Source organism: Sprattus sprattus (assembly GCF_963457725.1).
Source record: "Sprattus sprattus genome assembly, chromosome: 17".
In the NCBI taxonomy this organism is placed as follows: domain Eukaryota; kingdom Metazoa; phylum Chordata; class Actinopteri; order Clupeiformes; family Clupeidae; genus Sprattus; species Sprattus sprattus.
This window is the reverse complement of record NC_137915.1, coordinates 12,378,139-12,403,831: the sequence shown is the minus strand read 5'-3', so window position 1 is coordinate 12,403,831 and position 25,693 is coordinate 12,378,139. Positions and strand designations below refer to the sequence as shown.

At 45.5% G+C, this 25,693-nt stretch overlaps 1 protein-coding gene across 1 annotated transcript in view; it reads right to left on the bottom strand.

The window, feature by feature from the left end:
• Positions 1–2,445: 2,445 nt before the first annotated feature.
• tgfbr1b (transforming growth factor, beta receptor 1 b) overlaps positions 2,446–25,693 on the bottom strand; it is a gene marked incomplete at both ends in the record, with an annotated part of 45,203 nt that continues 21,955 nt past the window's right edge. The window contains 7 exons of the mRNA XM_080855645.1: positions 2,446–2,571; positions 5,196–5,326; positions 5,777–5,901; positions 8,519–8,675; positions 12,827–12,994; positions 14,112–14,342; positions 21,588–21,824. Of these exons, the coding sequence (XP_080711771.1) occupies positions 2,446–2,571; positions 5,196–5,326; positions 5,777–5,901; positions 8,519–8,675; positions 12,827–12,994; positions 14,112–14,342; positions 21,588–21,824 (1,175 nt within the window). The remainder of the gene's footprint in view (positions 2,572–5,195; positions 5,327–5,776; positions 5,902–8,518; positions 8,676–12,826; positions 12,995–14,111; positions 14,343–21,587; positions 21,825–25,693) is intronic.

Below are 25,693 nucleotides of genomic sequence, written 5' to 3'. Positions count from 1 at the left end.
GCTACTGACATTCAGAAATCTTACTGGTCATGACGAAGAAAGTATCAATACTCTCATGCTAAAGTGCTGTTGTAGATCAGGAAAAAGAGGGGGGAAGTATGACTAAAACATGGGATCACATTCCACTGTGTGGAGGTGGGGGTAAGCCTGCCCTACAACCAAATTGTGTACAAAATTCTATGGCAAATCAGATGCTGTCACTATCTTGTTTTCAACCAGTGCTACTGGACAGTAAATTTAGCAAAAAAAATCCCAAATCAAACTCCTCGCACATATGTGTGGCAATATGGTCTATCTTTCAAAAATATAAACTACTACCTGGTGCTACATTTACAGTTTAATTTTCACAGAGCTTTGAATCTGATTTTCATATCCTACATTTTACAAAGCAAGAGCAAACCTGTCTCTATTGGTCCCTTAAGGCTTGCTCTACTGGGATATGAATTAGTGTATGTTACATTTTTTTCATCATAAAATGTACATTCTAGTAGAAAAACGTTGCCTCAAAACGTTGGAAAACCTATGGCTTAGTAAATATTCATTTGCTATATTTCAATGGATGCACTTCACCCTCTTCACCAATACTTGATCAGTTGTTTGACGTTCCCTTGACAAAATAACGAGAGAAATCGTCTTTGTCAAGGGGACTGACGAACTGCAGTGATGCTGACATGACTCTTTATGTTTTCATTGTGACATCATAATCACACTCTCGTAGGTGTCCGATAATCAGTGGTCTTATTTTTCCGATAGCTTGTTACATCACTGAGAAAGGTGACACATAAGCCAGGCTTTCCAGCCGTTATTGTTCACGTGAGGAGCAGACAGAGGCCAAAAAAGTCAGCCTTTCTGATGAAGGTGATGTCCACAAACCAGACACATAAATTCTGTTTTGAACAACAACAACATAAAAAAGCTGAAAAAAAAAAAAAAAAGCCTACCCCGAGGTGAGATTCTGAAGGGTGTGACAAGAGCATGGTTTTGCTCTAGGTCCTGTGTTTGGTCCATTCTCTCTGTTAAAAATGGCAGCAGTTGTAATGCGGTACCTGTCCCCCCCCCCACACACACACACACACCAACCTGACCAGGTGCGTCTGGAGGTTTCTGCGGAGGTGGACTTAGGCGGAGCAGAAGGCATAGGCGCTGCTCTTCCTCACAACAGCCTATGAAGAGGAGGATGCAGAACGGAAATGGCACTGGGGAACTGGCTGTCTGGAGAATACCCCCCCCACCCCACCCCCACACACACACCCCACCCTACTCCCCAGACACACACACTTTTTTCCACGTAATGGGGACGCTGTCGCAAGCCCCGGTAAAGACTTCCTGTTTTTTCCTAGGTTGGCCATCATTGCGCGGGGGGTAGGGATCTCCTAGGCAGCATGGGCAGAGGGGTTGGTGGTTCTAGAGCTGTGGCACATTCCGGTAACACCTGGTTTGAAAGGCATGGTTGTGTTGACGTCGTTGTTGTTGTAGTAGTAGTAGTAGTACTTGTTGTTGTTGGTAGTTGTTGTAGCAGAGCAGTAAATATATAGAGAATAGATAAGGATTTATCTATATTGCATATGTCACAGCATGTTTGCCAAGAGTGAAAATGAGGTCGTGTCCAGTTTGTTTTGGGAAAAAAAATAGTTATGACAAATAAGTTACACTAAGTTATACTGACCTGAAGACCGCAGCGGTGAAAGAGCATAAGAACATAATCACGTGGAGAAAAAAAAAAGGTGCAAAGTGTTCCACGGAGCGATCAGTTCTTTTTTTTTTCAGAGAAAGAAAGACAAACAAAAGCAGAAAACAGAACAAACGTAAATATTCATTCAGTCTTTGAAGAACAGCATTGATAGCAGGCTGGTCCCTGTTCATCCAAAGAGGGGCCATCCTCGCCTGACGACCGCCGTGGCGCAAGACCCCGGTAAGGCTCGCTGTTTCAGTGCGTCCGTCCTGTTTGGCTGAGCGCATTGCTAACTGGGGAACTGAGGTGGGCCAACAGCCAATCATGAGCATACGTCTCGGTTCACCCTCAGCACAGCTGCAATCTGACCAATCATAAACGAGGATGCGGACAAGGGTCATTGATGGTGGCAGAAGGGTGCACTGAGGTCCACTGAGGTCCGACCTGCTGCCTTCTGATCACCCCTCCTGTTACCCCTGTTCTCTCAACGATCTCTGTATCATCTCGCCATCCTGACAGAGAGGACTAACCCTCACTCCACAGAGGTTACGAAACAAGAGATACACCCGTCAGTTGCCCTGTTTAGTGGTCTTCATCACTATCAGGGAGGACCAAAGCGCCGTCTCACGATCATGATAACAATAATAAACCATAAGGATAATTACAATGAGAGTAAGTGTTTAAGTGATGCTGGCAGAGTCTGTGGCTCTGAAGGGTCGGGTTGGGTGGGTGGTTGGGTGGGGTTGGTTGGTTGGTTTAGGGGTGGGGGGCCGCTACATCTTGATGCCCTCCTGATGACTAAGCTGAGACAGGGTCTTCTTGATGCGTAGAGCGGTTAGCCGGGCAGCCCCGTTAGCATACCAGCACTCCCTCATGATCTTAGCCATCACCCGGAGTGCCTGCAGAGGAAAGAGAGGAAGAGAGAGGGGGAAGAAAGAGATGGAAAATGGGAAGGAGAGGGGCACAGAGAAAGAAGAGGGGGGTTATGAGAAGTAAGACCTCTGAATGCTTGTGTTCATCGGCTATAAAACACATCAACAAAAAACTAAATTAAATAAAACAAAAGGCCAGAGGCACGTTCTCTGAGCACTACACCTGCAATTAACTGCAGAAAGCAGAAAAACCTTTCTTTGACACAGGCTTCAAACTCTACGTGATCCATTTAGAATGCAGCTAGACACAACAGAAAGACTGAAACAGAAAGCCTGTTGTGTCAAGCTGCAATCTTGAAATATTTCACCACTGCTGGCGTGAGCAGCAACAAAAAGGAAGTTTCACCAACAGCTGAAGACTGGTGGAGGTAAAATGAAATGAGCCCACACACACACACACGACAAATGCGTTAAACCATAAACAAAGCAGACATAAACTCAGACGAGAAGATCAAACAAACGGAGAAGGCAAACTGGTTGGTTGGGATACATCCTCTCTCATTTCAATAAAGACAATAACACTAATTATCCAGAGCCTTCGATTCCAGACACCAACCACCCTCCTCAGAGGTGCTCGAGACAAGTGGCTTTGTGAGAGAAGAATGTCCCAGTTCTGATTATCTACAGACGCATCTTCCATGCCACAGGAATGCAATCATGGCCATTTCCTTGCGTCCTCAGGGCGAAATGAGACTGCAGGAAGTGCCTGTGCTTTGGTGAAGCCCACATGACGAAGAAGCAAAATATTTCAGCCCAACTAGACCTGTCTAGTCTGAGGAGAAGACCAGACATAGAAAAATGTGTGTGTGTGTGTCTATGCGGGGGTGAGTGGGTGGTTAGGCTGGCAGCCACAGCTGCTGCGAGAGAAAAGAACAAACTTTAATTCATTATTTCACCGGAAACTCTTCTTCATTGTCATGTCTTTTTAATGTGTTTAGTAAAGCGATTATGTCTATTTAATGCATCCAAAAGACTGATGAGATTGGTCTCGTTTCCTCTTCAGAAGAAGTCTAAATAAAGCAAATAATAAACAAGAAGCAATAACAAACACGTGTTAATTATCGAACAGTGTGTAATATCCGCAAACGCTGCATTATCATGTTAACCCATTAGTAAACTTAGCATTTTGTTTGTTTAACAGAATGGCCGATGTTTGACACTGTCCGATAACTGACATAGCTACGCTACTGGCCTTTTCCAATCTCACCACATCATCCTTATCATGGCAGCTTCTTTGAGGCATGTTTGCACCAACCTGGGAATGATAACAGGATGCAGAAAAGCTATTTGTCTGTCAAGCTCTGTGGTATTTGAGCACAGGGTCCTCAAAGTGGGCCTTTGAAAAAGTCTGTCCATCAGAAAAAGGCAGCTGAGTGCAAAGTGCCTATTGGTCCTTTTGGCTAACTGCAGATCCGAGGGGGAAAACAAGATTAATTAAACTGCTTTCTTAGCGCCCACAAAATCTGTCATATGCATGACAAATTGCAGTGATTTGCCATTCTGTGCAATTTCCAATTAATCTGCAAATTCTGTCATTAAACCAATTAGAAAAGTCTGGGCAAAAATGTTATGGCAGTGAAAATGGAAAACGGATAATTTTCTTTTCCGACCACAAAAGTAAACCACATCTTGATTTGGGGTTATTTCTCATTCATTGCTTGTGCCCCGTGCAGACCCACACCCACTCTCACACACACACCCACACAGGCTAAGAACTTCCAGCAGAACCAATGTATGCGTCCTCACAGGTCCATAAAGACCACACCATCAGGAGGGAAGTGCAGGTTTGCAGTATGACACATGGGAGTTAGCCACTTAGCACCGGAGTCTGGGCCTGAACTGGGCCAAACCTGGGCCAGATGAGAATCAGTCTCTCGCAGTCAGCTATTCCCTTTGGAAGGAGTCAGATGGGAGCAACCGGAGTACAAAACTGCTGTAAATAGCGATGCCAGGCCGATAGCGTGAGGAGAAACAGGGGTCGCCCACACGGGACGTGACGGTTCGGGCCTGGGCAGGGCCGGACCCAACACAGGGTCAGCTGTTCCCTGGATGGCAGTAACCCGAGGAAAAGGAGATAAAACCCTGCGCTGGTAGAGTCCTGAGGGAGTGTGTGTGTGTGTGTGTTTGTGTGTGTGGCTTTTGATCTGCCACTGGAGCCGACCACTGAAGAGAGAAGATCAATAAAGTGTGTTCCCCCTCGGACTAAAACAAACGAGACCTCCGCTCCCGCAACACACCACGGCCGGGGCGACCGCGATAATCTAATTACTCCGGGGGAGGAGGGAAGCGATCGCTGCACTACTGCAGTGACACAGTCCAAGTAGCGTCTCAGAGAACACACTGCCTTCTCAGATGAGACACTGGAACAAGAGGGTGTGTGTGTGGGCGTGTGTGTGTCTGTGTGTGTGTTTTAAAGGAGATACATAGATGAGGCAGGTGTTTTTTTTTTTTTTTTTTTAAGAGATGACAGCAGAAACAAGGCATTTTGTATGTGACTGTTTATGTGTATGTGTGTGTGAGTTAGTGAGACAATATTGTGTGTGTGTGTGTGTGTTTGATGGAGGGAGTGTGTGGGGTGGTAGAGGGCTCACCTCACAGCTCTGCCACCGGTTGGGAATGTTCGGTCGAAGTTTCTGATCGCACACCACCTTGCGCATCTCCTCCACGGAGGGGTCTGACTGCACCAGGTCGTGGTACGGCAGCTGGTAGTCTTCAACGATACCTGGGCACAGGTGAGAAAGAGCCTTACTCTCCGCTCAGACACCCTGTAAAGCTGACTGTAGTGCTTCAAATGGTTAGAGTCAAGGCTAACAGGGGTACTGCTCAGTGGATTATAAGGACTGATCATGGCTCTCTTTATATCATCTGTATACTACATTGTCTGTATATCATGCATTGTCTCTATATAGTATTTTATAAGGTCTTGAGAGCCACCAACGACCAGAGCCAAAATGTGTGGACACGTGTCAACACACTTGGTCAATAAAGCACATTCTGAAGGCATCACTTATGGATTACGGGTAAAAGAGCAATGAAAATATATGTACATCACTTCATTTAAAATTTTCAAAGACGCTTCAAACACACTAACAAAAAACAACAACTGAGAAATAAGAATTAAGCACAGTACTAAATAGGCAATTTCATAGCACAGTGGTGAATATAAGCTTACCTCCAATCGAACACCTGCTGGCTATTTCCCAGAAAACAAGGCCCATGGCATAGATGTCTGCCCTCTTGAACGACTCAAAATGCTTCATATTTATCGAGTCGTCCAGGACCTCAGGGGCCATATACCTGTTGAACAAAACAACACCCTAATTAGCCCAATTCAACGAACCAGTTTAAAAGCTTTTTTTTTGCTAAAATATCTTCTGAGGAAAGCAAAATGCTCCCCTCGGTACCAAAACAGTCCCATGACTCTCTACAGGACTTGTCTGTGAATAATCTTATTCATTATGCAAATATGTCTGCCTAGGAGAAAGTTTTGCTGTGAAAAAAAAGATGATACAGAGTTTGCTTTTCCCCATTGAACTATGACAAAAGTACAAAAGTAGTTAGACATACACATCATTAGACATCAAAATAAAACAGATTCTTTCAGAGAAAAGGCCACAAATACGCAGATATCCCTGGCCTTTTTCTTTCCTGGGGGATTGAATCCGAGATAGCAGAGAGCCACTATACTGACGTGTTTTGGGGAAAGTCCCTTCCCTATTACAGTAAGAACATCTTATCTTGCCCAAAATGAAAAAAAGCCTTCCAGAAAAAAGCCCCGAGACAGATAAAGGCGCAGAAATGCATCCTGTTCCATAAACAACCAGGACAATGTTTCCCCAAGAGCTCCATGGTGCCAAGAAAACTAACTTCAGTATACAGAAACCACACACATCCTGATGTTACACAGAAACTACACACATCCTGATGTTAAACAGAAACTACACACATCCTGATGTAAAAACTAACTACCAGATTATATTAGTCAGTGATAATTACTGTATTACTGTCAGCTGGTTTCCATTTCTGCTTTTAAGACGCACAGCCACTATCCAGGTAGTCCTAGACCATGCATGTGTTCTATGCTCCTGACCTGTACCAACTACCTCAGTGCCTAAAGCACCTTCCCAACTTCACAAGTACAAAGTAAGAACAATCACAGGTGGCGTGCCTGTGAGGGAGAGAGAAAGAGAGAGAGAGGGGAAGAGAGAAAGAGAGAGAGAGGGGAAGAGAGAGAAAGAGAGAGAGACACTGGCAACTGCCTCAAACTCCCACAGCTTGGGAACACCAAATTCTATAAAACCTGTGAGTGTGTGTGTGTGGACTCTCTTTTGTTTAGAGTATAAGTCACACTCTGTACTTTTCCCACCTGCTTGCTGCCATCCATGTGGGCATTAAAGTGGGAGATTTGCGAGCGAGCACATTTTCTGACTGAATTTTCAGAGAAATCCAACTCAGAGGCAGTGCTGGGTGTTATTTGTATTTTTGATTCCGCATAGAAAAACAAATTAAAAATGGTCCCTCCCTGCCTCTGAGAGTGTAGGTGTATGTGAGTGTGAGTGTGTGTGTGAGAGAGTGAGTGTGTGTGTGTGAGTGAGTGTATTGTGTGTGTGTGTGTGTGTGTGTGTGTGTGTGTGTGTGGGAGCGTTTGTGTGTGAGTGTGAGTGTGTGTGTGTGTTTGTGTGTCTGTATGTGTGTTTGAGAGAGTGTGTATGTGAGTGTGTGTGTGTGTGTGTGTGTGTGTGTGTGTGAGTGTGTGTGAGAGAGAGTGTAAGTGAGTGTGCGAGAGAGAGAGTGTGTATATGTGAGTGTGTGTGTGGGTGAGTGTGAGAGAGAGAGAGTGTGTGTGTATGTGAGTGTGTGTGTGTGTGTGAGTGTGAGTGTGTGACCCGGAGTGAACTCTGGAGGGGGGCTCAGTAATGTGGAACAGAGCTCTACGTCTGCAGAGGAGACAGTGCATTTGTACGAGACGGGAATTTCAGAAGGGATGACTCATACTCCTGCCCTCTCCAGGCTTAGTCTGCACACACACACACGTACACATGAACGGACACACGTACACACACATTCCCACCCACTCACTAGTCCAAGCATACACACACACACACACAAACAGAGGTACGGACACACATACACACAGACTATTGCGATGTCTCTCATACACAAACACATGTGTGCACACGTACACACACACACACTCCCTTCCTCCCTCAATCGAGCGCACACATGCAAGCACAGTCCCCATTCATATTCCTGCCAACACTTTCTCTCCCTCTCTTCAAAGGCAGAGAAGATGGTTGCCTTGTTGCTACCACCTTAAGATGGCAGACGCTGTGCACCTCAGCCACAAACAACAGTCACTGACAGCTGTCACGAGCCAAAATGGCGGCCTAATGACCCATATGGCAAAACAAGCTTAAACTATTCAAGACCAAAGATAAAAGAAATATAAAGACTATGAAAAAAAGAGCATATAGAGAGAGAACACTCTGTAATATTATTCACTTTACTGAACCAGTAGTCTTTATATATTTGAGTCTTCTGTTAACCGGCACATGCTCAGGGACCAGCATGAAGCACTCAACACCTAATTGAAACATTAGAGGGAAACGAGGTGATACGGAGAGGCTTAAGATTTCAGCTCTCAGTCAAGCATCAGTTCACTAGTACCTGCCAAGGACCAATATTAAGTGCCTAAAGTTTATGCCCCTGCAACTCATCCAATAGAGAGGAGTTCTAACAGCAAGGATGGAAATGTATATCAGTACTCTACTCACTTTGGATACAATAAAGTGTGCTAAATGAGTACAAGTGAAAGAAAAGTTAAATAAATGTAAAAGTAAATAAAATAAATGTATGTAAAAGTTCAGCTGAATTAGCCACAGTTTAAGGTTTAATATCCCATCCCCCACGTTACCTCTTGGTGCCGACTCGGTGGTTGGGCGCAATGTCAATTGTGTCGGTGGCGGAATCATGGCGCACTGCCAGGCCCAGGTCAGCGATGCAGCAGGTGCCGTTCTTCTTCACCAGAATGTTCTTGGACTTCAGGTCCCGGTGAGCAATGGCCGGCTTGCCTACACACAGACAGGAGAGGGAGGAGGAGTGAGGTTTGAACATTCTTTACATATATTCCACTCAGCAGAGGGACAAAACACATGTATGTACCAGTAGGTCACTACATATTAGCCACAGACAGACAGACAGACAGACAGACAGACAGAGACATAGTTTATCTGAATTTAGGGAATGAGTTTACAATATACATTAAGCAAAGTAGATATTGTATAATATATATTATTATTATACGGCTCCTCAGAATGTTGCAAAAAGCTCCATTGAAGTGAATCTGCTATCCCACCGATGATGGTCAGATATTTCTTTATATTGACCAGTACAAAAAATGAATGGCAGCTGCCATTGGCAACGATTTTTGTTTTTTCTAATTCACATCTTCCGCAAGTAGTCCGTTCACTTTTAGTAGCGGAAATCCAGTGTAACTTTTAGTCAAAAAGTACTACGTTGCTACGCAACACACAGCAAGTCTTTATAGTTTTATTAGCGTGAAGCACTATTTTTTCTCAGTGGAATCCACGAAACAAAACAAAATCACTGAGGAAGAGAGAGATGGATGGCTTTATCGTTTTGGCAAGTAACCGTATAAAAAGTGGGATAATGTATAGTCCGCCAATCATAATCCTGAAGGGATTTGTCTTCCTATACTGAACGGCAGACTTTACATCATCACCTTACATATGCACAATTTATATTCATTAATATTTTCCTACATAAAGGGAAGCATGCCAAATGCCTTCCCCTGTTTTCAGGTCTAGTCCTCTTATAAGCACCAATTAGTGGCTAAGTGACCAAACACTAAATACATCATCACACCCACACGCCAACTCATACTCAGCTTGTTGACAAACCTTTGAGCTCAACTGGGCAAAACAAACTTGAAACTGATTAAAATTAATGATGTACTGAAGATCTGCACTATATGAGAGAGAGAGGAAAGAGAGGAAGTGAGCGAGGAATAGAAGAGAGAAAAGAGAGGGAGAGAGAGAAAGTAAAACACTAACTGGGGAAATATAGCAGGACCCTTCAGCTAAGTGTGTATGAGGGTCCGTGGCAGAGAGGAGAGGAGACGAGAAAAGAGAAACACAGAGATATAAAGAGCTCCGAGAGACAGATGTGTGATAAGGCACACACTGACAGCATCCTCACACTTGGAGCAGGTGAACGATCAGGGACCTGTATAACAGCCCAACACCCAGTACCTCAATTTACCATCTCTTCCAGATGGGAACGTCAAAACAGGACCATTTCACTCCAGCACCCCCTTTCACAGAGCTCGAACACACACTCCCTTCGTTATGGGCGGTGGCATCAAGACAGGACAGCTTCACACTCTCACTGCTACTCACACACACACACACACACACAAACACGCACATGCACAATAATGCACGCGCGCACACACACACACTAAAACCGGCCGGAGTGAACTGCAGATATGTGCGTGCTTTGTTTGTCCCCTGAGAGCATATCTTTGAAGGTTGCAAGATTTTTTCCTGTTCTATTCTCATATCACTGCTGAAGGCTGAATGTGTGTGTGTGTGTGTGTGTGTGTGCGTGAGTGTGAGTGTGTGCGTGTGGCATTGGAGATCTGTGAGTGATCAAGTGTGTATGACTGCAGGAGACAAAGCTCATTTAATTGAGGGTGTGTGTGCATGCTAGTGTGTGTGTGTGTGTGCAGACACACATGCATCAGGCCAGCACAAGGAGTGGGTGGAGACACGCAGACAGTTTGACAGGAAGAACACGCTATAAATCAAAGCGCCCGGGTACCTCTGCGGCACGCGACTGCAGCACAGCACAGAGCTCTGCTGCAATAAACTCAATACACCCAGCCCACAGAGCACGTGCGCACACACACACATAGCACCGCTTCGGAGCACGCATACACACACAAACAGCTCAAAGAAGACAGCTTTTAGGAGCATACATACATACACACACCAAGCAAGCTCAAAGAGCACAGCTTTTAGGAGCACACATACATACACACACACCAAGCAAGCTCAAAGAGCACAGCTTGCGCGCACACACACACACACACACACACACACGCACACACACACGGCCTGGCGGTTGGTGCTCCATCCCCTCATAATGAGAGATAACAGGTATGAGGCTGAAGCGGCCAGTAGGGACTGTGAGCGTGCTCTGGGCTAAGCGAGGAGATTAAGATCCATTCCATGCCTGGCAGAGGAATCGTTCTGTGTGTGTGTGTGTGTGTGTGTGTGTGTGTGTGTGTGTGTGTGTGTGTGTGTGTGTGTGTGAAGCTGCCGTGGCTTTGGTGTGGCTTAAAGAGGCATTACAGAGTTTTTGTCTGAAACTGTTGCGCTGACTAGCTCTGATGAGCTAACAGACTCGTGCCTTGCAAACACCCACAGCAGCACAGCTGGCGGGATCTAATTAGCTAAACTGATGTCTTTCAGTGCTGAAAAACTCACGTTTGAGTCTCCAACTTGGTTTTGGACCAGGAGCAGAAAGCTACAGTGAACAGCAGCGAGACGGAATGGCAGGTTTGGAAAGTCCTTCTTCACATGATGTATTATCAAAACCAGTCTGAAGACGGTTTATTACAAAAACAGTTTGTGGCGAAACTCCACCCCAGCGTCTTACAATATCGCTTGCATGACTGTCTTGTGGTTTATGACAGTGGTCCCCAACCACCGGGCCGTGGCCCGGTACCGGTCCGTGAGGCGTTTGTTAATGGGCCGCACAGAAAGATTCATTAATTTATTTGAAAAACGACCGGATTTTCCCGGACGTCACATTCGCCTGTGCCTCAAGTCACGTCAAGACGCTTGTCTCGTTCAAGTGATACGTCACTCAAAAAATAAGCCCGCAAACTACCGAAAATAAGTTTAAAAAAAAACATCTTTTGTAGAACTTCTTTGCAAAGGTGTAAAGGCCAACTAAGGACCCAGAAGAGGAGCCTACGACCTCGAAAAAAGAAAGCTTCTTTTAACATACAATACCAGGAGTCATACTTAAAATACGGGTTTATCGCAACAGGTGATTCTCACGCACCAAGTAGGCTACGCTCTGTTTAATATGTGGCGACAAGCTAGCAAACGAGCCAATGAAGCCTTCAAAACTGCTTCGGCACATGGAGACCAAGCACTGATTCAGAGTTATGGTGAGTTGTATTTTTCATGCACTTAACGTTTGTAATACCATGGTGTTGGCAGCATGTTAACTCCACCTAACGTTAATGTTAGCTTTTGTGTATGAGCAGACCGGGCTTCACTCTATCAAACTCGCGCTTGCCTCACGGGTGCAATTGATTGATTCACATCAATATGAATGGATGACGTGACTAGTAAGAGGAGTAAAATGACACCTTGAAGCCTGTCCGTGAAAAAAATTGCCTACATTAAACTGGTCCGTGGTGCAAAAAAGGTTGGGGACCCCTGGTTTATGATACAAAATTTTCCCAACTTCCTCGTAATTTCAGATGAAACACAACCCTTTCCTGTAAACTTTACAGTGTAAAGTCTTATTGAAATCTCTTGGAAGTCTACCAACAGATATTCCTGTTATACTACATGGTCCAGTGTGTTTCAGCTGTTTTCAAGCAGGTCTTTTCCCAATGTAACTGATGAATTTCACCACTGCAGACAATTGTGCAAGACACTTGTGGGAGGAATACAAAATGTTTGGCAGCAAAACCAGTCAGTGATTGGGAAATAAGCATTCCTCGGAGTGTGTGTGTGTTCATGACATTTTAACACCTCCTGAAGGGATTTACTTCCCGATACTGACCGGTGGACTATACATTATTAAAGACATTCCTCCAAACTCTCTTTTTAAATGTTTAACAATAACAATATTGTTCGGGTGATTAAACAGAGTATGTTTCGTTGTATGTAATTCGAGCAGCAAGCTGTGTGTTTGTTTGTGTGTGTGTGTGTGTGTACACATGTACATCGGTCATTTGTGTAGGGCCAGGATGTCCTGAATTTCCTTTTCATCTCTAGAAAGAGAGTTCCTAGGTAATAGGCAAGACTGAGCCAGTGCTCTGTTTTCAGCAGCGGTCAGTACAGGTGTCAGGTGAGCTCTTAACTTGCTCTGCAACATGCTCACACACACACACACAGACAAACACACACACAGACAAACACAGACACAGACAAACACAGACACACACACCCCTTACCTTGCGTGCCGACGATCTCCATGTGCAGGTGGGCGAGGCCGCTGGCTGTGGAGAGGGAGAGCTTGATCATGCCCTCCACCGTCACCGTGTACCTGTTCAGGTAGTCGAACAGAGAACCGTGCTCGTGGTAGTCAGACACCAGCCACAGCTGAGTCCAGGTCCCGTTATCTGCACAGTCAGAGAGGAGGAGGAGAGGAGAAGAGAGGATAGGGTACAGGAGGAGAGGCGAGGAGAGGAGGAGAATGAGAGAGGATAGAGGAGAGGAGGAGAAGAGAGGAGAGGAAGAGATGGGGAAGGACAGAGAGAAAGGAGAGGAAAAAGAAGAGTTTAATGAACGGAGAGAATCAGATTCCCGCCCGGAGCGCCGGACAGACCTCCAGATGGCCTGTGAGATCCCCGAGCAGCTGGACTGAGAACAAGCAACGGACTGGCACTGCCTACTATAAATACACACACACACACACACACACACACACACACACACACACACACACAAACACACACACACTACAAACATACGGACACCTTCAGAAGCGTTACAACACACAAACTGCCTCCCTCACAAACACAATTACTATTACTCATAAGCATTTACAAACAACAACACACACACCCTCTCTCGAACTTCACAAGCACATACACCAACACTCATTCTCTCTCATACTCTCTCACACACACACACACACACACACACACACACAGAGGCTGGCCTGAGTCAGTGTGTGTTGCCAAGTGTTGATTTCCTCCTGCTGTTAGACAAACGTGCTGCGCGGGGGGAGGGTGGGGAGAGAGTTATGAGAGCCTGTGCCAGCCTCAATCTAATTCTCCACATTTACCTTCCTCCTCGCGCCAAAGAGACACACACAGACACACACACACACACACACACACACACACACACACACACAAAGGGCTCAGCTAAGAGCCTGAAAACGTGGTAAATACTAAAAAATCGAATAAGAGCTACCAAAAACACAAAAAAAACTAACTATCAAACTAACTTTCAAAGTAAATCATTTTTATATTTAGTCCCTGTGTATGAGTGAGATAACTGAGCCCTATGGCAGTGCTCTGTCAGAATCTCACAGATACAGCAGCAGTGATGTGACACTGCGTTCAGCATACTGTGCATCAGCAACTAATGGAATGTAATCTAATATTAGACACAGATGCAGAGGATGGAGACATGGAGATGACCCAGCCCAGCTCTGCTCCGCTCAGCTTCTTCCTCTTTGCTCCCGTCTCTTCTTCTTCCTCTTTGCTCGTCTCTTCATGTTCCACTCACCTTTGTTGTCGGCGGCGATGAAGCCCAGGATGTTCTCGTGGCGGAGCATGACGGTCTGGTAGATCTCCGCCTCCCGGAACCAGGAGCGCTCCTCGCGGGACGAGAAGATCTTGACTGCCACCTCCTCCCCGCGCCACTTCCCCCGCCACACCTCGCCAAAGCGGCCCTTCCCGATGCTCTCCTGCAGGATGATGGTCCTGGCAATGGTCCTCTGCACCAGCAACGGCAGACCTGTGGCGAGAGACAACACGGTTAAATTACCATAGAAATGAAGGACCATAACAAGAAACTACCATAGAGATGAAGGACCATAGAAATAAGTGACCATAGAACTAAAGTCCAGGCAGAGACAAGCCAATAGAGTGCCAGTCATCAACAGAGCACTTTTGAAGAAGAACAGTAAGACCTGAGTGTGTGTGTTTGTTTGTTGATTAAAACAAATATACACACTGAGCCACTTGATGGGATATATTGATGAGATATGAGACAAACATGGTCTAAACCTACACAAACAAAGACTATTTTTCCTTTCGAAAATCCATTAACAATACAGGTTTCCATCTGTTTACACTGCCTGTCACACTCACAAACACACGCACACGCACACGCACACGCACACACACACTAACAACGTTTTCACTGTACAGACTGATGAGAATGAATTGCTCCAAGAAATACGCAAATTCTACAATTCCAAACTTTCAGAACAAAGAAGCGAAACAGAAGTGAGCAAAACTGAGAGTGATCACTTCTGCTCACAAGAGCTTCTGGTGTCAAAAAGTTTACAGGAAGCGCAGTTCACATGTTGGGGTTTACAGGAAGTGCAGTGCACATACTGGGGGTTACAGGAAGTGCAGTTCACATGTTGGGGTTTACAGGAAGTGCAGTGCACATACTGGGGGTTACAGGAAGCGCAGTGCACATACTGGGGGTTACAGGAAGCGCAGTGCACATGCTGGGGTTTACAGGAAGCGCAGTTCACATGTTGGGAGTTTACAGGAAGCGCGTTGCACATGCTCAGGTTAACAGTAAAGGGCGGTGTGCTTTGACCTGCTCGATCAGTGGAGTCGGCCTGGCTTGCTGCGGGGGCAGTAAAAACAGAAGGCCAGGACATTAGGAGTGGAGTGTGCTCTGAACATAAACCAATCACAGGGGGCGAAAGGTTTGGTGTGAGCCAATCACAGAAAGGAACAAGGCTGATGTGAGCCAATCAAAGCGTGCTTTGGACATATGCAGAGTGGAGGGCAGGAAGAACGGGGAGGTATGAACTAATCACAGAGGAGACAGGTTGAATGGGGGCCAATTGCATAAAGGTACAGGATTGACATGAACCAATCGTATCCTTGACTGAGGCTGCCTGATGCAGCTGCTGGTCAGGCAAATCAGTCAGTAAAACTGAGTGGCAGTCAATAATGTGTGAGTTCAAGAGCGTTAGTGAGTGTGTGAGTCCGAGAGCGTTAGTGAGTGTGTGAGAGCGAAAGCCTTAGTGAGTGTATGAGTTCGAGAGCGTTAGTGAGTGTGTGACAGCGAGAGCGTTAGTGAGTGTGTGAGAGCAAGAAGAGAATGATGGAAAGAGCAAGCGAGAGATAGGAAGGGGGAGCAATTCAGAGACAAATATAAGTGCCTGTGTTTTTGTGTATCCATGTGTATGTCTAGCTTTTCTGTGAGTGTGTGTGTGTGTGTGTGTGTGTGTGTGTGTGTGTGTGTGTGTATTTCAGCCTCTGTACAGCTTCAATCTATTCCCCCTAGAATGTATGTCTTTACATTTCTACGGCTGCCCCGTGGACATAAATACATTATTAAAATGTGTCAGTGTATGAGAAGAGAGAAGAGAAGAAAGCACTTGACTGCCAAGATGCAGAACACCTGGAGACTAAACACTCTACAGTCTCCAGCAGCAAGAGATAATATGCTGTTCTCAGTGTTTGAGAGATGGCTAGAAAGAGAGGATGGAAGAGACAGAAACCACCTGAAGTGGAGGAGAGGATGAAGAGTAGAGATTGGAATCGAGAACCGGTTCTTGTTGAAAACTGCAATTCCTTGGAATCGTAATCCAAAGTATGTAAGGATTTCTCTATCGATTGCAGAGCCGTTTGCGCATGTCAATATGCAGAGACATTTGTGCAACATGCAATACCTTTGCAGGAATGTCACGTTTTTGATGCGCTACGGAGTGACGATAATGTCAATGAATCTCAACCAAGCAACAGCAGTGCGGCTAACGTTAGCGCTTCTGTCTGTTAGTATCGAAGGTAAACTCCTCCAGTCCCTGTCTATTGTGTTAGTGCCATTTGTTTCATTATGTAAACCAACTTTCACTTTTTGTTTATGTCAGTTTTATTTCTTGAAATCAATCTTATCAATTCCCATCCCTAATGGAGAGACAGGAACCACCTGAAGAGACAGAACCCACCTGGAGGTGGACAGCAAGGGGACAGACAGAAAGAGTTAGAGACATGTCGGTGTCTCTGTGTGTGATTCACACACACAGTGTCTCTTTCTCTGTGTGTGATGGACTTGTCTGGATATATTCTCTGAAATAATCATGAGAGACAGTCTGACAGTTTGAGTCCCTCACACTCAACACACACTCAAGGCTCTCCCTGAAGCAAATATACAACAGTGACACAGAGGCACAAGCTGGCCTCACCAGTGTACACGACACCTTCAGAGAGTGTGAGGGAAGAGAGGGATCAACACGATGGGCCTCCTCAACGCTGTCAGCTAGTGCGCACACACACACACACACACACAGACACAGACACAGACACACCTAAAAAAAGAGCATTTTATCCAGTGAAGAGTCCCATATGAGCAAATCCATACGATCACTAATGGGTACTTTATCCTCTGAAGAAATAAAACTAAACTGCGGCCCTTGGTTGATCCTTGTTTTTTTATATATATATAAAACCAAGTTTTTTTTCATAGAACCAGCAAGGCTTTGCCGCCATAGTGATGTGACTTATGGAGAATAAAGCGATGGTAACCTTTCAGAGATAATAGCCTGCTGTTGAAAATTCTAGACTAAAACAGCAGGAAAGCTGATTCTCTTGCTGGGAAAAAAAATGTCATAAATGATCATAATTTAACAGGCAAAGTGGAAAATGTCAGCATGAGCACAGATTCTCTTACGAAAAAAACTGTTCCAAGACAAAAAATAATATCTCTTATTGGAAGAAAAGATCAATGTTCTGAGCTGATGGGGTTAGTAGAGCTACTTCTCCAATAAGCAGCAGGAACTGCCTCTGGCCCAATGCCGGCCTGCCTCTGGCCCAGTGCTGGCCTGCCTCTGGCCCAGTGCCGGCCTGCCTCTGGCCCAGTGCCGGCCTGCCTCTGGCCCAGTGCCGGCCTGCCTCTGGCCCAGTGCCGGCCTGCCTCTGGCCCAGTGCCGGCCTGCCTCTGGCCCAGTGCTGGCCTGCCCTGGCCTAAAGGCTCCTGCTCTGGATCTGCCAATCAGCTTGTGTGAGACCCCAGCCTGTTATATTGGATCACCTCTGATGGAGTCTCTGAGGCAAAAAACTAAAAAAAAAAAAAACTTCTGGGAAGCTGGCTGGCCTGTCCCGTCCCCAGATCTCAGTGGGGTATGGCAAGGATCAGGCCCAGATCTGGCCCGGATGCGACCTCTGTGCCATCCCAGCTCCAGGGCCAGCGACCTCTGTGCCATCCCAGCTCCAGGGCCAGCGAGACAGGACATGGCTGTGGCCCATCAGATAAAGGCACCTTCCAGCGAACACATTCCCTAAAGTCCCGCAGAGACATGAGAGTCCCGTCTGAAGCGACTTACACACCGCGCCAGCTCCGTGAGACACTTCTACTGGGGCCAGAGATTCTCACACTGATAAGAGTTCCAGAGCAGAGCAGAAACCGAGACGGAGTGGAGTAGAGTAGAGCAGAGACAGAGAAAGGACAGGTGTACAGCAGACCAGGAGAGACAAGGAAGAAGAGAAATAGAATAGACTAGTGTAGAGAATAGTACAGCAGTCGAGACTAATATATAATGGAGTGGAGGATAGTAGAGACTGATATATAATGTATAGGAGAAACAGAGACAATGTAGAATAGAAATAGAATAGTGTAGAGAACAGTATAGAATTCTAAACCTGATTGTTCAAATCCTTGATTGTGATTGGCTAAAAGCCGTTGTAAAATCCAGCATTACCTTACAATTTGACCTGGTTACATTCCATATTACTGCGCAGCGAATGGCAAGGCATTCATATAGCGCATTTCATACCCAGTGTTCCATCTGGCTGTTGCGTTGCTTCAAGGGTTGCGTGGCAACGATTTATTTAGGAACTATAATTTTTAGTGGCGGAAGATTGACGGTTTATCATTAAACTATTGTTTCTTAAATTGAATTGTCTTTATTTATGAAACCATATCAAATATGTGTAGTAACAGGTTTAGAAAAGCAATAAGCCCCGCGAGTCCGTGCTTTGCGCTGATTTTAGAACAGGTAAGGGGGTTTAACGGCACTCCGCTTCGCGTCGTGCCTAACAACTCCCTTACCTGTTCTAAAATCAGCGCAAAGCACGGCCTCTTGGGGCTTATTGCTTAAGTATAGACTAATATATAATGGAGCAGAGGTACATTATAGATAGAACAGAATACAATAGAGTAGAGAAGAGAAGAGACTGCTATATAATGGAAGAAAAGATCCACTAGAGGAGAAATTGAGGAGGGGAGATACAGACAGAAGACGTGAACAGTACACCATTCGAGTCAGAGTAGATAAAGTAGACAATAGTATAGTTTGATAGATTAGAGACTGAAGTACAATGGAGTACAGAGAGAGCGAGTGAGAGAGAGAGAGAGCGAGAGAGAGAGAGAGAGAGAGAGAGAGAGAGAGAGAACAGTGTACAGAGGAGGAGGAGAGAGATTGGAGAGAGGGAGGGAGAGCAGACACAGATTCCAGATGAAGTGGAGTCAGAGGAGAGAGAGATATGGAGGGTTGGTGTAAACAGCTGTGGAGGACAGACATCTAGGCAGCAATCATCAACTAAACTAAACTTAATGTGGATTCAAATCTGGAAGACAAACTAATGTTGATGAGAGCTGCTCACTGTTACACCAGCACGGGTGTATCACTTACATAATGAGGCAGACAAACTAGGACACACACACACACACACACACACACACAGACAAAGACAGAAACAGACAGACAGACTCTCTGGTTGACTTAATTACTGTCTCCAAACATACATGCTTATAAACATACAAACACACACCCCACCCACACAGATCAGACAGACAAAACAAAACCCATCAACAGTCAGAGGCCAAACAAAATAGAGAAGACAAAGAGAGGACTGAGACTGAAGGAGACATCGGTGGAGGCTAGCTGGTGCACACACACACACACACACACACACACACACACACACACACACACACACACACTAGGGGTGTAAATCTCTCATGACAAAAACGATTCGATTCGTATCTCGATACATGGGCACGATATGATACAAGAAAAGATGCACGTTGATAAAAAATGATTCAGTACGATGCGATGCGATGCGATGCGATGCGATGCGATGCGATGCGATGCGATGCGATGCGATGCGATGCAGTTCAATTGTTGAAAACACAAAGTTGTGAGGAAACAATGGACCTCATTCTCGAACAGTGTCTTATTAATAAATATCTTCATACCAACCTCAGAAAAGATCTCTGCTGGATTCATGAACGCCTGGAAATGTGTTCTAAATTGAACGCGCTTTGTCATGCACCTGAACTTGCATACAGTAACCCCGCAAGCTCTTTATAAGGGCATGCTATTGCAACGTGTGCACACTCCACAGGCAACGCGAAAGCAACTTCAGAGACTGATCAAAATAATTTCAAAGCAAGCACCTTTAAACCCAGCAGCGTTTCCGTTGTCCGGGAAAAAAAATGAAATGTCCCTCAAACACAATCGGAATTTGAGAATAACCCTAATATTTAGGGCAATAAAACAACACGCACTGCTGTTATTAAACAACACGTATGCTGCATTTTAAATAAAGTGCAAACCGTCGGTTATAAACAATAAGCAAACTGAGTGAAAAGGATCTAACATGGCCAAGCAGACTAGCCTTAAAAGCTTTTTTCAGAGGACAAACGCAACTGATGAGGGGGAATCATCTGATTAGGGATATTTTATAATTATTTAAATCCGAGGATCTCTGTAGAAACACGCAATCAACAATCTTCCTTGGCTGAAGTAGCTAGCATAGCATTGGCCTTTGAAAATGCATAGCGTAGCTAGCATAGTGTTGGCCATTCAACTGAATGAGTGTTGTGATCTGTCATTCTCTCCGGTCTTGGCGTTAATACTGAAAATAGAGCCTGATTGGTTTATGTTATGCAGGCTTTGGCTAATGACAGGCTGTCATTGTTCTGACTGAAATCAAATGCAACAGGCCAGCGAGTGTTTTGTGTTTAAAAAAAACGGAGGGACAAACGCTTGTGAACCGATTCATAACTTTCAAATCGGGCAAAGACCGGTTTATGAAATTTTAAAACCGATACGGGACCACACGCATCGATGTAGTCGTATCTTACACGCTAAAAACGGATATTGATACGTATCGGTTATTTTTTACACCCCTACACACACACACACACACACACCACCTGGTTAAGGATTTCATGAAGCTGCCTAGTATCAGAGAAAAGCACAATGTACACAAGACCTCTGATGGCATGCACAGGTGCGCACGCACACACACACACTTGTACGAGCACCAACTGATTTTTGATACAGTAAAGCTACCTTTTGTTGCGTCAGAAAAGCACAATACAAACTAAATGTATGATCTGCCCCACGCTCACACACACACACACACACACACACCTGAGCCTGATCCGGAGGTGGTCATGTCGAGCAGACACAGATGCCAGTTGAAGTGGAGTCAGAGGAGAGAGAGATATGGAGGGTTGGTGTAAACAGCTGTGGAGGACAGACATCTAGGCAGCAATAATCAACTAAAATCCGGAGGACAAACTAATGTTGATGAGAGCTGCTTACTGTTACACCAGCACAGGTGTATCACTTACATAATGAGGCAGACCAACTAGGACACACACACACACACACACACACACACACACACACACACACACACACACAGAAACAGACAGACAGACTCTCTGGTTGACTTAATTACTGTCTCCAAACATACATGCTGATAAACATACAAACACACACCCACCCACACAGAATCAGACAGAAAAAACAAAACCCATCAGCAGTCAGAGGCCAAACAAAATAGAGAAGACAAAGAGAGGACTGACACTGAAGGAGACATCAGTGGAGGCATGCAGGTGTACACAGACACACACACACACACACACACACACAAGCAAACACACACTTGTACGAGCACCAACTGTTTTTTGATTCAGTAAAGCTACCTTTTGTTGTGTCAGAAAAGCACAACACACACACACACACACACACACACACACACACACACACACACTCACCTGAACCGGATCCGGAGGTGGTCATGTCGTAGATGAGGTCCTTGAGGGTGGTTCCCACGGTGATGTAGGGGTGGTCCATGGAGGGGTCATCCTCGTTGGGCACTCGGTGGTGGATGGCGGAGCGGCTGTGGCAGAAGTAGAAGACCGTCACCAGCAGGAAGCAGAGGATGCACACCGGCACCGCGATCACCGCCGCCAGGCCCACCGGACCCAGAGAGGGGGGCTTCACCGTAGGAACTGAGATGGCAGGACGGAGAGAGGGGACAAGGAGAGGAGAGGAGAGGAGAGAGAAATACAGGACAGTGAAAGAGAGGGGAGGGAGAGAGAGTCAAATTAATATTAAAATTTCTCTCGGATCTGTGATATATGCCCTGCAAAAGATACTTAAAAGTAGAATGTTAAAAAAACTTTCAAAGCTTTAAGTCTTAAAACAGAATAACTTCAGCATGTTTGGTGGCGGGCAGGAGGCTTTTTGACAGTTGACAGTCCTAGAAATATGGCATCCCAAAAGAGTCACTTGCGCATCACTAAATAATGAATACATCAGACGGTGCCAGAGTGACTTCGCGTCAAAACAGTCTGAGAGGAGCACCCTCTGGGCGGCCCCGTCTGGAGGGCATGTGGAGGTCATGTGGAGGTCACACAGCAGCAAGTGGCTTTGTTTCTGAGCTGCTTAATGACAGCGGGACCAGAGGAGGACCTATTACAGGAAGAGTTCAAGATTATTCTGTTTGCTGAACTCCATGCAACTTGCAAAGATGGCTTAAACACAAACAAACTTTTCAAAAAAGGACTTTTCAGCGCACGGTCTCTGAAAATAGTCTGTGGTGCTGAAATGTACAGTTTGTTGCTGTGAAAGGGAACTGAAGGCGAAAGCTGGCAGGCATTGGTTAAACAGGGCACAGTTAACCAGCTCTGGCTAATCGCTGCGCATAACAGTGGGAGCATCCTTACAGAACAGCATCCATGAGATGGCTCCCTCTTAAGGGGCCAACTGGGGAAGGAGACATAGTTGAGTCATCAACCGTCATGTAAAAAGCCAGGGGCTGAAATGTGTGTTGCTTCAGGTTGACTATAGCACTGCTTCATCGTTCAACTGTGTGTGTGTGTGTGTGTGTGTGTGTGTGTGTGTGTCCGCACGTGTGTTTGAGAAAGAGAATGTGTGTGTGTGCGTGTGCGTGTGCGTGTGCGTGTGTGCGTGTGTACGTGCGTGTGCGTGTGCGCGTGTGTGCGTGTGTGTGCGTGTGTGTTCGATAGACTGAACGTGAGTGTGAGTGTTTGTGTGTTCGAGAAAGAGAATGTGTTCGTATGTGTGTCTGTGTGCGCGCGTATGCTAAGTGTGGGAACACATATTTGTGGACAAAGCTCCTTAATGTTTTTGGATGTAATCAATTTCTCTTTATTTCAGAAGACTTTATTTTATCACTTTATTTCAGACAGGAGGAATTTGCCAGAAGGAAACTAAAAACATGAATTGCCTTCAGCCACAGCCTCCCAGACAAAAAATGCATTTTAAACCACTCGCCCTCTTCTCATCTCCTAGCTATTCTTCCACTTCGGGAGAACAACCTGGAAAACAGCAACACGTGTTTCGTGACTCGCCCTTCCCAGACAGAAGAGACAGAAATAAGCCCTGCAAATCCCATAAATAGATAAAACGCTAAAAGTAGAGATGCACCGATACCACTTTTTCCCAGACCGAGTACTTAGATTTGTACTTGCCGATACCAAGTAAACGTAGGGCAACTTCATAATTTGCTCATGCACATAATTTGCCCATAGTTGGTAACAAGGTTGCAAACAAACAAAACAAAGCAGAAAACTAAATAAAATGTCAGCATTTTGTGACTTGCGCCACTTATGTAAACCAATCCTGTTTAACATGGCTACACTTCCAGGGTCCTATTTCTGCGACGCGAGGGGGCTGTAATGGCTCGTTAATGCCTGTTGTGATGGAGAAACAGGGGGGGGTTGTGCTTGCAATCAGCAAGAGGCCGAGCGTGGTTAACCATTTAGCACTTCAGAAGAAAAACGCAACAATTTACGTCAAAAGGGAACGGATTATTTTCTGTGTGTGACCGAGAGATTGAAGAATGATTTTCTGTGTGTGTGTGTGTGTGTGTGTGTGTGTGTGTGTGTGTGTGTGTGTGTGTGTGTGTGTGTGCGCGTGCGCGTGCGCGTGTTTCAATGCATGGGGGGGATAAGGGCTCTTGCTGTGTTGCACCCTCGCTCTCTCGCTCTATCCCTCTGTTCTCGAAGCGGGGCCACTCTGTTTGTAGCTGTGAACCTGAGGCTGAATGACTGATTGATCTCCCTGACAAACACTGGGCAACTTTAACTTCCTACAGAGACTAGCAACACAAGTGTGTCCACATCGACAAAGAGCATGGAATGCTAGCAGCACTGCATTACAAAACCAAACTACAAACTCATTCTCTTTTCAGCTAGCCAGGGAGGGTTATATTGGAAAGTCCTCAGAGGAGGCAACAAGACAACGCAATTTGATTTAATGTAAAAAGATTCACTGGGAGAAGCTCTGTTCAATCCACCAAAGTCTATGTCTGAAATTCCTCTCGTGCCTCTTCTAGCCCTGAGGGCAAATGTGGTTGAGACAGAAAAAGAGAGAGAGAATGAAAAAACAAATAAAACAAGAAAAGAGAAGTCAGAGAAAAGAAAGAGACGCCTGTGAACGGGTCTAACAGTAGTGGCCTGATGAGATGAGTGACTAGCCATGGTTACCACTATTCCATAGGCACAAAGAGAAGTGCAAAGCCCAAAGAGCTGGCATCACAACCACCAAAGTTTACTTCAACTAAAGAAGAAGTAGTAGTTCTACCACGAACACTGAGGCTGTTGTTCTTGTTACACACAGGACTATATATTATAGATTCTAAACTACAGATTATCAGTACTTGTATTGAGTGTGTGAGTGTGTGAGTGTGTGAGTGTGTGAGTGTGTGAGTGTGTGAGTGTGTGTGAGTGAGTGAGTGTGTGAGTGAGTGAGTGAGCGAGTGAGCGAGTGAGCGAGTGAGCGAGTGAGCGAGTGAGCGAGCGTCAGGCATCTTACGCGAATGTGAAGGTTGCGCAGTCATTCCACATTGCTGTGTGTGCAAAAGGCAGACAGAATGGAATGGTATGGTGGTGGAATGGGGAAATTGTTGTTCCGCCTCTGAGCCGACGGTGGAGGTAGTCACAGAGGCGGAACGCCGTCTGTTATATAAGAGGACAGCTGACATGGTGGAACCGGGGTGTGACACAACCTAGCAGCTAACCAAAACGAAGCAGGACTGCTGTGTTGTCAGAACACACAAATCTGACATGACATGAGCATCAACATGTTGTACAAGATGCACAGCAACTTCACTGGAGTCTGAACACTGCTATAACTGAGCATGGCTTGCAAGACTCCGCAGACACCAAGTTCACCATAGCTTTTTAAAGTAACAGTAGGTGCAGGCGTATATAGACGCAGATGTTATGGTGCAGTACATTTCCCAGCTCCTAATTTAACAAATGCTAAAGTAACAACTTTGTCGTTGTTCATTTTGACACCCTGCCTCATGCATCTTCTCACACATTTAAAAAGGGTTTTAACCTTTAATATAGTCGGGTTCTCTGTTACGTTCATTGCCATATTCATAAAGATGTCAAATTGATTAAATGATGCACCTCACTGAAGTCACGGATATTCGTCGGAGTCGGCGACGACTTCACGCGGCATTCTAGTGCAGTTTTCCGAGTTGGGAATATAGTTTGGAGCGATCTTAAACAGGGTATTTTGTGGGGGAAGCTAGATGACGTGCTAAACATCACGCCCCTGGTAACACGGCACCAAACTGCTATGTGAGAGGACATGCTGGGGCGTCATTATGCCTCCTCTGTTTAATTCAGTATAAACAAGAGAAGGTGGCACACACAAACACGGAGGGGTCGTGTTAACGTGATTACTGCGGGATCTCAGTCTACAGACGACTAGCATAGTGATAATAAATGACAGATTATCAGTAATCCGATTAGCCACATGAAGCTGTTAATCATCTGTGCTGCAGTGTGTGTACATGAGGCTCAGGAGGTCTTGCTGGGAACGCTGTGGTTGGAGATTGTTG